The sequence below is a fragment of the Impatiens glandulifera genome, chromosome 2, assembly GCF_907164915.1.
Source record: "Impatiens glandulifera chromosome 2, dImpGla2.1, whole genome shotgun sequence".
NCBI lineage: Eukaryota > Viridiplantae > Streptophyta > Magnoliopsida > Ericales > Balsaminaceae > Impatiens > Impatiens glandulifera.
Window position 1 is genome coordinate 4,588,125 of NC_061863.1, and position 14,155 is coordinate 4,602,279.

Below are 14,155 nucleotides of genomic sequence, written 5' to 3' on the forward strand. Positions count from 1 at the left end.
AATTATTTTAATAAAATTATATTTAAAATTAGAATACTATATGAATTTGTTTTTGTTATTAAATTTTATAAAAGAAAGAGTTAGTTTATTATAAATATTTATATTTTAGAAAATATTGTTAGTATAAAATAAAAAATTATTATTTTATAAAAAAAAATGTGAGATTATTATAAAGGAAATGTGAGAGGCAGGGTTTGATTACCTGACCTTTATACATTTCAGCCCGGACAAAATTTTATTTAGTAAATATTAGTATATATATATATAGAGAGTAGTGATATATACACCTGCTATGTGAAGATGCTGTATAAGAGTGTCGTATATATCATTACTCATATATATAATATCTTAAAACACTACGTAACTCCGTCATTGGTTGGGGAGGGCCGACCCCTAGTAGGTCTGCCACTGTCTATATGCAACTATTGCAAGTTTTATTTTTGCGAACAAAGTAGATTCGGTTTTGTTTTATTTGTTTGGAAATTTTACATCCCCGTTAGCAATCTTCAAGTAATTGGCGAAGGACTAGAATTGAATTTAAAATTTTGGAAAAAAAATGGTATACAAGTTCTTTTGGTTTATAATGTGTTTTTTTTTTTGATAAAAAAAAAATTATTATTTATATATCAAGTTCTAAGTAAATTTGATGTGGATAAGTAACAAATAAGTTGTAACAAATAAGTTATATAAGTTAGAGGAGTGATAGGGGAGGAAATTTGAGGGAGGGAATGAGAGAATGACTGTCACTACATCACTGGTTTGGAAAAATGATAAAAGGTGAGGAAAGATAAGAGAGATAAATTTTATTATTTTTTGCTAATCAAATTGCGCTACATTATTCACTCTTCCATTCTCTCCCTCAAATTCCCTCTCTCAATCATATAAATTTAACAAATATATATTTATTAATCTAAGAATAAATTCATAATAACTAGAATTTAATTAATTTATTAATATTAAGAACTTAAGAAAATGTGTAAAATACTAAAACAAATTAATGAATTGATGTAGAATTTGATTATTTTTTTTTGAAACTAGGTAAAAGATAAGTTATTAATATATCAACACTATATATATATTATCTAAGTTTGTTATTTTATTTGTAAAACTTTATCATATTCTTGAATTTTTTAATTTCTTATAATATTTTTTATAAATTGACATTCTATCTTTTTATTTATTTTAAAAGATAAACTACTTATTTTTGTCTATCTTAATTTTTCTGAAATAATGTAATATATTATTTTAACATTGGGATGTAGATCCTCAAAACATGGAAATTAGACTACAGTGGTTGACATTGCTTTTAACAATACAAACAAAGTGGTGAGTTGTCATTGAAAACGACAATACTATCAAAATTTAAAAGTACTTAGTATTCTTGGATACCATGCCAAGTATCTAAATTTAAAGTACTCAGCATTTTCGGATACGATGCCAACCAACCATGCCAACCAACCGCATCAAATTTGATTGGTATTAACCCTTCAACACTAACTATGTGTCAAATACCATAGTTCCTTTAACGGAAAACTAACTATACATAACGGAATTGAGGAAAACGCTAACGGACAACTTCAATGCTTAACGAAATGCTGGAATCTGTTAGTAAGATGAACTTCATCCTTTTCAGACCATGAAGAACGCGATGAAGATCTTGCTGGCGCATGTCAATGTTTAACAAAATACCTGAAAGCGAAAGCAATGTTCGACAAAGGGATGGTGTTTGACAACCCAACCCTTCATTCACAAGTCTTGCACACTAGTCAATTCCTCCAAGGCTCCTTCCCATGCAATTTTCAAAAAAATTGATCTTTGACCTTGGTTAATTCACTTAAAACTTTGAAAACAATTCCAAAATCGGTCCTTGAAAGTTTTCAAACGTTCATTCTATACCTTAAATTCGTTCATCTTCAAATTTTACTCTAAAATTATAAAAATAAACAACAAAAATTGTCGTAATTTAAAAACTCTAATTTTGGACATGTTCAGATTTGTGCTTCATTTCAGCACTATTGTTATTAATGTTTTGCCAAGTATTTTATATTGTTAGTGTTGTCTAAAGCTAGAAACATCCTCTAGGAAAGAATAAGTGTTGCCCCTATAGAAGTAGGCTATACACATAGATGAATAACTCATGTTTGGAATCAAAGCAAAGTATAATTCTCCACGTTTCGAAAGGTTAATTGTTTCGTAGTAGAGAATGTCCATTTGGATGGGCGTGTAAACCATAGAGTCATTGGTCATCTCTCACACGTAACCAAACATCAATCCCAAAAGAATTTCTTAAAAAAAAGTCTTAATTTATTGGAGAGCAAACTAAGTGATGACTCTAAAAAGAGCTAAATTATCTCTAACTTAACAGTTCTATTTCGATTACTCATATCAATTTTGGTGAGAAACCCCCAGGTGAGTTATTTTTTTATCTACCTCGTTTTACGAGATTCGAGAAGAAGGTAAGACATGAGACTTAACAAAGTACTCGACTAAAAACATTTTCTAAAAATTGCGCAGGTCGAGTTTCCATTTTGGTTCCTCATCCCACTCGAGATTCGAGAGGAAGGTAAGACATGTGGACGAACAATTTCGGATCGCACAAACCGCCTTTAAAAGCGGGGTAAAAATATTTTAAGATTGATAAAACTATTTTTAGACGAATAGAGGGAAAAAAACGACGTACACACTTATATTTATTTTTCAAATCTTTTAGAAAGCTTTTTTTGGTATGGTTCAAAGAAGTGTTTTTTGGAATGTCCATTTCAGTGGAAGTTCATCTATACTTCTAGTTTTTCAATTCATCACCTTTCATGAAGACCATAACACTAGGACTCCTTAAATTATGTTTCTTAATTACTTGTATGGACTACAAAACTCCTTATCTTGGGGAGCACACGAAACTTCTTGAATCGTCAATGCTCAACTATAACCGAAAGTTTGTATGCATGCTCATGAACTTTGTAAATGGGCTAGGAAACATAGCGAAATCATCTTGTAGTATTGCTTGTACTAAAAACAATTTCATTGATTCACAAGTGATTGAAATTTTTTAATAAAAATATTAAAACAACATGAGTTCTCAACAATACATGAAAAATACATGAAACAGACGGAAGAAAACTAAGACTTAAACATTTGACTTATTACTTAATTTAATATATTAAAAATTTATTTAATATCTTTATTTGATAACACATATTTATAATTATTTATTTTTATTTCTGCAAATGTTAAAAATAAAATAAAGTATTTAAAGTTTAACCGTTTAAAAAAAATATGACAACGGATTAAGTATGTAGTCTGAGGCGCAGAACTTGCCTGGTTACGGGCTCGAACCTAAGACCTTAGGGATAATATTCACCTCTTGTTGCTGCTAGGCTAGAAGAGGGGATAAGTTTAACCATTTATATTTAATTAATTCAATTTTTTTTTATCTCTAAATAGGTAAGTACTTCAAATTTAATATTCAATATCCATGTTTACTATTGCTCATTTCATTCTTATCTCCATCAAAACAACTTTGTCAACTTCAACATTTATCATAATTACATTCCATGACCCCATATATAATCTAAATAAGTCAAGCAGTTCAATATTATATCTTTATTTTATTGTGTACTCGATTATACATAAACAAATAATTATAAATAGAGGGTGGTATATGATGATCACCAGGGGCGGAGCTAAGTTCAAGCCGGCCCGGGCAGCCTGTATGTATTTTATCAATAGCGACGGTAAATTACCGTCGTTATTGGTTATTTTCCATCGCTAAAATGCATTGATGACGGCAAACTATAAAACTAGCCCGGATAAATTTTTTTAATAAAAAATTAGCCTGGGTAGGTTTCAAATCCTGGCTCCGCCCCTGATGATCACCCAATCATCAATGCCAAATCCTATTATAGGAATGGTAGCTCATTAAATAGCAAGAAAGGTTCCCCTCGAGCCAGCCCCCTCCTTTATGTTTTATGTTTGTTCACGTGATTAGCAAAACTACACATCCATGATCATTCTTTGAGAAGAAGACAAAAATGGAGAACTAAGAATAACTGAGAGATGCATCTTTACAATATTCATGCATTCTCCAATTATAAATACCATGCATGTGTGAAAGATCACAAATATCAGAAAGAAAGATACACAAATGGAAAGAGATATTGTTCCTTTAGGTGTAAGAAAGGGTGCATGGACAGCAGAAGAAGATACTATCCTAAGTGGCTATATCCTCAAGCATGGAGAAGGAAATTGGCACTTAATCCCAAAAAATGCAGGTTTACATGTATTTGTATCGTTTTCAAATCGGACACAAAAGTTTACTAAAGAAATTTGTTTGTATACATGATAAAAGGACAGGGTTAAACAGATGTAGAAAAAGTTGCAGACTAAGATGGTTAAACTATTTGAGCCCACATATCAAGAGAGGAGCCTTTGCATATGATGAGATCGATCTTATCATTAGGCTTCATAATCTATTGGGCAACAGGTATAATCTAATAATTTTCAAGTTCCGTGTTAAAACCTTCAAAATTTGCCTATGATAAATATATTAATGCATTCTTTTAATATTTCAAGAAAGAAAAGCGTGAGTATCAAGATTGTAATGATAAACTTTTTATCAAAAACTTAAATTTTATAAAAAAAAATAAATAAAATAAAAATATTTTAGTCGATGAATATTGTAATTTGATGGTTGAAACGATAATATAATGTGATATTTTTAAAACAATCAAATAACTCAAAATTATATTTATGATTTTAGAAGTTTAGATTCTATAATAAATTTGTGATGAAATCAATATTCACTTTTTATTTATTTATGTGAATAGATGGTCATTAATTGCTGGTAGAATTCCGGGAAGAACTGCAAATGACGTGAAGAATTTTTGGAATAGTCGTTTGAAAAAGATTACAAGAGTCAATTCTATTGTCGAGCGAGCCAATAATTCAGATACTCCGAACAAAGTTGAAGTCATTAGACCTCGAACTCACACCTTCTCAAAAAGCCTAATTTTCGTCAAAGATAAATATGTTGTCCCAAAAACCCATGACAACATGATTGACAACATGGAGTGCAATCAAGGAAATGTACCAATACAAGAACCTGTATACAAGGAAATGGAGAAGAATATCCCAATTCAAAATGACATATCCAATGAAGAAGGAGTTGATCATATGTGGAAGCAATACCCATGTTTGGTTGCAGAGAAGGAACAAGAAGATGTCACTCTCTTTGACCCAAGCACTGATTGGGGTGACATTTCTTTGGAAAACATCAATATCTGGAGCCTCCTAGAAGATTAAGAAGTGTGTGTCGATCGGTTTAATTTGGTATGGTCTATTTTGATTTTTCTTGCTTATTAATGAACATTTATGATTAAGAATAATGAGCTCATTTGAACAATAAAAGTCTATTTCATGAGCTCACTAAAATAAGTGTAATTGGTTGAGATTGAGTCTAGCTAGTTTGGCCACTATTTTATCAAAGTTTGAGAAAGATTCTTCTTTCATTTCAAATAAATAGCATTTATAATACATTATTTTTTAAAACATATATGTTATTTATTCTGTTTAAAATTGTGCTAGTTTAAATACGAACTCGATCAACCAGTAATAAAGATTGTTGAAATCGAAAAGGTCTGCAATGCAATATGATATGTCCCGAATGTCTTAACTAAGAGAATCAAGATTTGTGTTAGCCTCGATTCGCTTCGGGTTTGAGATTTCCTAGTTTTGCCTTCATTTTCATTTTAATTTTGATGCTATTTATTATTTATTTACTTTTGAAATTGATGACTAACCATATAATAGTCCCGTTTTTATTTGAATTAAATGGTTCATATTCTTAAAGAAAAATGAAACATAAGAAACCTTGAAATTATATATGAAACCATGTCCGACCCTAGTGTGAGGCAGACAACCGCTTAGGGTCACCCCTTCCTTAAGGGCAAGAGCATTCTAAATAAAATAAAAAATTGAAAACCTACTCTACAAAGTTTGAGCCTCCGACCATGATAAAAATTAATATAACAATAAACCAACTAAACTAAATTACTCTAGTTAATTATAATGTAAAATAAGAATAATATTTTGCAAGTGGCATCCCATATTTCGGGCCTGTATGTTTTTGATTAAATTCATTTTCACACAATAATTTTGAGAGACCAGACATGGTTGAGTGTGATATGTGGACAAATTTATGTATTTGGAAATATGCCTTGAAATGTGAAACTCTTACAACCTCATAATTTGAATAGGCATAATAAATGACCTAATATCTATGTTTCTGCTTTTATAACCAAAATTTGTATTTGTTTGTTTTATATTTTAATCAAAGGTTTAATATTCTTAAGATTAAATTAGCGTGTTCCACTTTATCTTAGTTAAAATTTGTAAAATTACTTATTTGTAAGGAACATATCTCAATAGATTAATACAAATGAAAAAAAAAGTATTAATCAAAGTTTTATATTTTAATCAAAATTTAATATTCTTAAGATAAAATTAGCGTGTTCCACTTTATCTTAAACAAAATTTGTATTTGTTTGTTTTATATTTTAATTAAAGTTTAGTATTCTTAAGATAAAATTAGCGTGTTCCACTTTATTTTAGTCAAAATTTGTAAAATTACTTATTTTTAAGTAACCTATTTCAATAGATTAATACAAATGAAAAAAGTCTTGCACCAAAAATTTTCAAGTTCAATTAAAAGTTAATTAATAAAGTAAGATCGTGAGCGTGTTAATTTCACTTGTATTTTTGTTAAAAATTTAAATTCAATAATGTCTGTTAGAAAATAATTGATCAATTTTTTTATAGTTTGATTTAAAGGTTATTAAAAAATTATATATATTTTTTTATTACTTCTCACTTAAAAATATTTATCTAATTCAATCACATTTTTAATATTAGATGAAAACAAAATTTATTTTCACTTTACTAGTGTTCACATAATCTCACTCATTTGATTATAAATGGATTTATACTAATCTATATAAATGCTTAATTTTTAAAGTGTCCGGATTGTCGGGTCGAGAGCTGTGGTTAATTTGGATACTTGGGTCGGATTGTGGGTTGACCCGTTTTTAAATTTAAAACGGTTAAAAATAAAATTAAAAATGCTAGAGGTATGTTTCGAACTTGCAACCTAACAAAACAAATACAACTCTTTAACCAACTAGACTACAAAGACTTTATATTTTAAATTAAACACCAAATTTGATAAACGCCGGACGTTTTAATATTAATATAAGTTCAACTTTTTAACTAACTAATCTATATATATATAATGATGCTTAATTTTTAAAGTGTCTGGATTGCCGGGTCGAGAGTTGTGGTTAATTTGGATACTTGGGTCGGATTGTGGGTTAACCCATTTTTAAATTTAAAACAGTTAAAAATAAAATTAAAAATGCTAGAGGTATGTTTCGAACTTGCAACCTAACAAAATAAATACAACTCTTTAACCAACTAGGCTATAAAGACTTTATATTTTAAATTCAACACCAAATTTGATAAGCGCGGGACGTTTTAATATTAATATAAGTTCAACTTTTTAACTAACTAATCTATATATATATATATATATATAATGATGCTTAATTTTTAAAGTGTTCGGATTGCCGGGTCGAGAGCTGTGGTTAATTTGGATACTTGGGTCGGATTGTGGGTTGACCCGTTTTTAAATTTAAAACGGTTAAAAATAAAATAAAAAATGCTAGAGGTATGTTTCAAACTTGCAACCTAACAAAACAAATACAACTCTTTAACCAACTAGGCTACAAAGACTTTATATTTTAAATTCAACACCAAATTTGATAAACGCGGGACGTTTTAATAATAATATAAGTTCAACTTTTTAACTAACTAATCTCTCTCTATATATAATGATGCTTAATTTTTAAAGTGTCCGGATTGCCGGGTCGAGAGCTGTGGTTAATTTGGACGTTTTAATATTACTATAAGTTCAACCTTTTAACTAATTAATATATAATGATGTTGAGTAAATAGATACTTGGGTCGGATTGTGAGTTTACTCACCTATAAACTTTAAACAGTTAAAAATAAAATTAAAAATGTTATCCGTAATTCTTTTTACGGTTTTTTATATTATTACTCGTGCAAATGCCCGGACTAAATGCTAGTTGCCTTTCGCCCGGACAGAGTGGAACCCCGAGTTCGTTGAGTAGAGAGCTGATTTGAGGAATGAAATCGGTGTGTCGGGTATTGATCATCCAGATTAGGTTGTCAAACAACAATCTAGACCAGTTTACCGGAGTATCGGATGTTATGGCGGTCATGAGGTTAAAGATCGTGGGACAGTAGGTATTGGTGACATCCTTTCCCAGGATGGCCTTACCAATGATATCATTGAAGAGCTGATATTCGGCCCTCAACAATGACCGTGCACCGTGATCATCGATAATGACAATAATTATATCATGATACAAAGAGTTTTATATATGTTGACCTCCAATGATTATAGCTTTAATATATTTGGTTTTAAAATATACTTACAAAAACAAATGAGCAAGATTAACAATTATTATTATTTTGAGAAAATGATTTATTTATTTTTATTTATTTATTTTTTCGTTTTAGAAAGTTAGTAGTATAACTCTAAATTTGTTATTCTCACTTTAATTTAAGATGATTTTAGTTAGAAATGAATTTCAAATTTTTGACATTTTAGATAAAATTCTTATTATTTGAACTATCTTAATGAGTTAAAAGAGATTTTGTTTTAAAATATGAAAATTTATTATTAAAGATCCACTCTATATGACATTATTTTTAAGAGTAATGATAGGGAACGCGAATCTGGGGTCGCGAATGTCCGCGAAAATAGAATATTCCTTTAAACACCGAATATTCTTTCTTCTTTTAATGATTTTTTTTCTACTTCTACCGATTAATTTATCTTATTATCACGATTAATTATTTCACTAATTTTTTTTTATATTTATTATCTCTCATTTAACTGGTAAAATAACACTTTACAACTTATATTTATTAATTAATTTCTTTTTTCATTAAACTCTAATCTCTAAATTCTAAACTCTAAACCCTAAATTTCAAACCCTAAACCCTAATTAATATCATTGTTTAGTTGAATTATGAATTTTTCTCTTTTATTTTTTATATTTTTATGACTTTTCAATTTTTTTATTTATCAAATATTTTTTTATTTATTCTTTATGCCCTCTTTTTTCTTTTTTTTATTATTTTTTTTAATGACTTATTAATATTTTTTTAGTTTTATTATTTATAAATGTTTATCTAATATTTCTATTCTCACGTTAATTATTTTCTCTCCAGTGGTGACTAATTATTAATAAATTAATTTTTTTCACTCATTTCTTATAAATTTATAATTCAACTAAACTAACTTAATAATTAGGATTTAGGATTTAGAGTTTAGAGTTTAGGTTTACAGTTTATGGTTTAAATAAATTAATTAGTGAGATAAATTAATTGATTATTGAGAGAGAAAGAAAAATAAATTAATTAATTCGTAAAAGAAGTAGAGAGAAATTAATTAATATAAGGAGAGAGAATATTCCGTTTTTAAATAGAATATTCTATTTTCGCGGACATTCGCGACATCAAATTCGCGTTCTCTATCATTACTCTATTTTTAAATATAAAAGTTGAATATTTATAATGAAATGATAAATTATATAGTATTTTTTTAAAATTAAAGGAAAATTAGTGCCACACTCCACAACCATAACTCCCGCTTAAACTCAAAATACTTTTAGATGGAATTGAAAACCCGTGACCTTTTGTTTTGTTAATCGGCTATTATATATTATTTTATTTTAAAGTGTACGGTATTTTATAGAATAATAAGTACCAAGTTAAAATTTTATTTTAAAGGTGAAATACTTATAATGTAAATAAATAAATACATAACTTTTGAGCTTTGAGGATTTAAAACTTAAAACATGAGGCTAACATTCAATTGAATGCTATCATTTTATAAGTATATGATTACAATTAATAATCTACCTAGACTACATTTCAATCCCTATACTTTGTGATTGTAGGGTTTCTGTATTTGGAAACATGGCTTAAAGGTGAAATTTTACAACTTCAAAAATATTTAAATTGAACTAAAACTTATGTTTCTATATTCAGGGTAGAAGTTGTGAAAAAAAAGGTTAATTCCTAAGTTATAACATTTATTGATTATATTGAATGGTCTTGTTAGTTGGGTGATCCCAAATCGGATTTAGTTGTTTTTTTATATTATAAATTTAAATTCTGTTATAATATGATGATTATACTCTATTAAGACTTTATATTCAACCTATTGAATTAGATATTGAGTCAAGTTTAATAATTTGTTAGATATTCATTATGTACATCAAATAAATTAATATTCCACATGGTTTTATTTTTTTTTAAATAATTACTCAATCAAAATAAACTTCTGAAACACAACATAATAAAAATTTCAAATAAATTGTCTTATTAAAAAAAGATGAACACAAAACAATTTATTATATCTTTAAAATTTATTCGTACATCATACTTTAATTAATATATTTCGAATGTGAATTCAAATTATTCGATTGTATGAATAGATCTTATATCCGATCATAATATATCAAACTTTACTATATCAAAACCAATATATATTGGATATAATATTTTTGGTTTGGTATAATGTTTTATGGTTGATATCATTTGAATGACTACTTTAATTAATTAGTAATTGGTGATAATAATTATGGTCAATTGAGTTCAATTACCTATTTGAGAAAGAAAATAGTAATCCTATAAGCTAGCAAAAATAAAGTTAATTAAAATTGGAAGAAGGCACTAATTCGATTTACATCTAAAACAACTTAAGTTCAATTAAAGTTATGACTTACTAATTATGGAAAATAAAATAAAATTATGGGAATATATATATATATATATATATATATATATATATATATATATATATATATATATATATATAATTTTGTACAACCCACGTGATCGTGACATTTAATAAGTTTGGTATTTTATCATATTGAATTGTTTTTATTTTATTTTATAGAAAGTCTTAATTGTCTACTTCATTTATTATGTAGATTCTAAAGACAAACACAAAATTACAATCACATGGAATAATAAACATGATCCCACACTGTATCATCATATATAGGAAGACCTTACCATTAGGATACAATTGTTGGTCGAAACCCCAAATTATATATATACTTATTTTTGTTACTTAAATTTATAATTTTTAAATAAATTTGGAGCCTATCAAATTTTTTTTAAAAAATTAATTATTTTGAAGGAATAATATCATATCTATTATTGTTGTAGAAATCGAATAATAGCACCTGTTTAACAATTCAGAAATAAACAAGATACAACAAGGTCTAACAATTCTTTTTCCCTTTTGTGTAATCAAATAGGCAGCCAAAACAATTGAGCATCAAACAATAAAAAAAACAGAGAGTAGGACACCAAGATTTTACGTGGAAAACCCAAATTAGGTAAAAACCACGGGACACTTCGGCCACTTAAATCATCCACTATATCAAATGGGTATACAATGTAGTTCAATACAAGCCTAAAGGTAATCTAACAAAAGTTATCAATTGACCTCATCCTAACTTGTCATTCACATACATTATCATCATCACTAAAGATGGTTAAACAAATGAAGAAGAGATAAAGGAAATCGGAAGAAGAACCTGCTGTTTCAATGGAGGAAGAACTGCTGGAAGAGGGAGAGAGAAAAAAACCAACTAAAACTACTGTGTTTTTTTTCCCTTAATTAAATATGCCCTAATGGGCTTTATTAATTTGTCAGGCCCAGCTGCCAAATGAGCTGACCCAACAAATCTCCCCCGTCAACGCAACTTCGCGGGCTCCAATAAACCCGCTCTCTCCCGACAATCTTCAAACTTGTCCTTGGACAAGGATTTCGTAAACATATCGGCACCATTCTCACTTGTGTGAATCTTCTCCAAGTTCAGCTCTTTTGCCTCAAGCACATCACGTATCCAATGATATCTCACGTCGATGTGTTTGGATCTCGAATGATAAGCTGAATTCTTTGAGAGATGAATGACACTTTGACTGTCGCAAAACAAAGTAAACTTCTCTTTCTTTTGGCCCAACTATTGTAGGAACTTCTTCATCCATAACACCTCTTTACATGCCTCAGTAGCTGCAATATACTCAGCTTCTGTAGTAGACAAAGCAACACACTTTTGTAACCTTGACTGCCACGAAACAGCACTGCCTGCAAAGGTAACCAAAAAACCTGATACATATTTTCTTGAATCAACATCACCCGCCATATCAGAATCTATAAAGCCTTCCAAAATAGGAATATCACTTCCGAAGCATAAACGTACTTTCGAAGAGCCTCGAAGATATCTGAGAATCCACTTAACAACCAACCAATGTTCTTCTCCAAGGTTGGAGAGATACCGACTAATAACACCAACTACGTGTGTTATGTCCGGTCTTGTACATACCATGGCATACATAAGACTACCAACTGCAGAGGCATAAGGTACATTCTTCATTTCATCTTTCTCTTTCTCACTTGTAGGAAATTGTTTAGAACTCAACTCTAAATGACCTACAAGTGGAACTGAAACCGGTTTTGCATTTTTCATTGCAAGCCTCTCAAGTACCTTCTCAATGTACTTTTCCCGTGATAGCTAAAGTGTTCTGTTCTTTATGTTTCTTGTGATTTCCATGCCTAGGATCTGCTTCACTGAACCCAAATCCTTCATCGCAAAAGACTTGTTCAAATCCCTTTCGAGCTTCTCAATTTTTACAATATCTTGCCCAACAATCAGCATATCATCAACATAGAGCAGAAGAATAACATAATCATCAACACCGTATCTCTTGATGAAAACACAATGATCAAAAGTAGTCTTACTGTACCCATTTGCTTCCATGAAAGAGTCAAATTTCCTGTACCATTGTCTAGGCGCTTTCTTGAGACCATACAAGCTTTTCCTCAACCTGTAGACAAGATCTTCTTTATCTTTAACTTTGAAACCCCTAGGTTGTCCCATATAGATCTCTTCCTCCAAGTCACCATGGAGAAATGCAGTCTTCACATCTAGTTGTTCAATTTCCAAATCTTGACTAGCAACCAATACTAACACAACTCTAATGGATGACCTCTTCACAACCGGTGAGAAGATCTCTTCAAAATCAATCCCCTTTTTCTGTCCAAAGCCCTTCACAACTAGGCTTGCTTTGTATCGAGATTGTGAGCTATTCTCTTGATGCTTTAACTTGAATACCCACTTGTTCTTCAATGTCTTCTTTCCTTTCGGAAGTTTCACCAAGTCATAAGTCTCGTTCTCTTGTAAGGAATTTATCTTTTCTTGCATTGCCACCGACCACTTGTTCTTGTTTTCATGAGACAATACTTCTTGATAGGTTTCTGGTTCTCCCCCGTCAGTCAACATCACATACTCATTGGGAGGATACCTACTAGAAGGTTGTCGCTGCCGACTAGATCTTCTAATATGCTGATCATTGGATGGCTCTAGAGAACTATCATCATCTTGTTCAGCTTCCTCTGTTGGCTCAGCATCAACTAGAGGAGTCTCATCAACCTTAACTTGGGCATTTTCCACATCACTGGGCTGTGATTGTGGTGTACGAATCCTACCATTGTCAGGCAATTCATTCTTCATAGACTTCAGCTTTTCTTTTTTCTCAAAGTCTTCAATGGTCTGATCTTCAAAGAATAGCACATCTCTGCTTCTAATGAGTTTCTTGTTAACCGGATCCTAACATCGGTACCCAAATTCTCCGTGACCATACCCAATAAAGATACATTGTCTCGTCTTGCTATCAAGCTCAGCTCTCTCATCTCGAGGAACATGAACAAATACTTTACAACCAAAAACTCTCAAGTGATCATAAGAGACATCTTTACCTCTCCAAACTCTTTCTGGAATGTCGCCATCTAAAAGAGTTAAGGGTGAAAGGTTTATCAGATCAACCGTTGTCTTCATTGCCTCTCCCCAAAAGGATTTTGGCAACTTAACATGAGACAACATACACAAAATTCTCTCATTGATAGACCTGTTCATCCTCTCTGCAACTCCATTCTGTTGAGGTGTTTTTGGCACAGTCTTCAAAAGCTTGATCCCATGACTTTTACAGTATT

At 30.0% G+C, this 14,155-nt stretch overlaps 1 protein-coding gene across 1 annotated transcript; it reads left to right on the plus strand.

Annotated features, from left to right (window-relative positions):
• Positions 1-4,141: 4,141 nt before the first annotated feature.
• LOC124924187 (transcription factor MYB1-like) lies at positions 4,142-5,298 on the plus strand. Its single transcript, XM_047464258.1, has 3 exons — positions 4,142-4,268; positions 4,351-4,480; positions 4,824-5,298. Exons 1-3 carry the CDS (start codon positions 4,142-4,144, stop codon positions 5,296-5,298), a joined length of 732 nt encoding a protein of 243 aa, XP_047320214.1.
• The last annotated feature ends 8,857 nt before the right edge of the window (positions 5,299-14,155 follow it).

Bases quoted from the DNA above. Each gene is read 5' to 3' on its own strand.
- LOC124924187 (XM_047464258.1), top strand. From the start codon at position 4,142: ATGGAAAGAGATATTGTTCCTTTAGGTGTAAGAAAGGGTGCATGGACA. The intron at 4,269-4,350 runs GTTTACATGTAT...ATAAAAGGACAG, and splicing joins CTTAATCCCAAAAAATGCAG to GGTTAAACAGATGTAGAAAA. The intron at 4,481-4,823 runs GTATAATCTAAT...TTATGTGAATAG, and splicing joins CATAATCTATTGGGCAACAG to ATGGTCATTAATTGCTGGTA.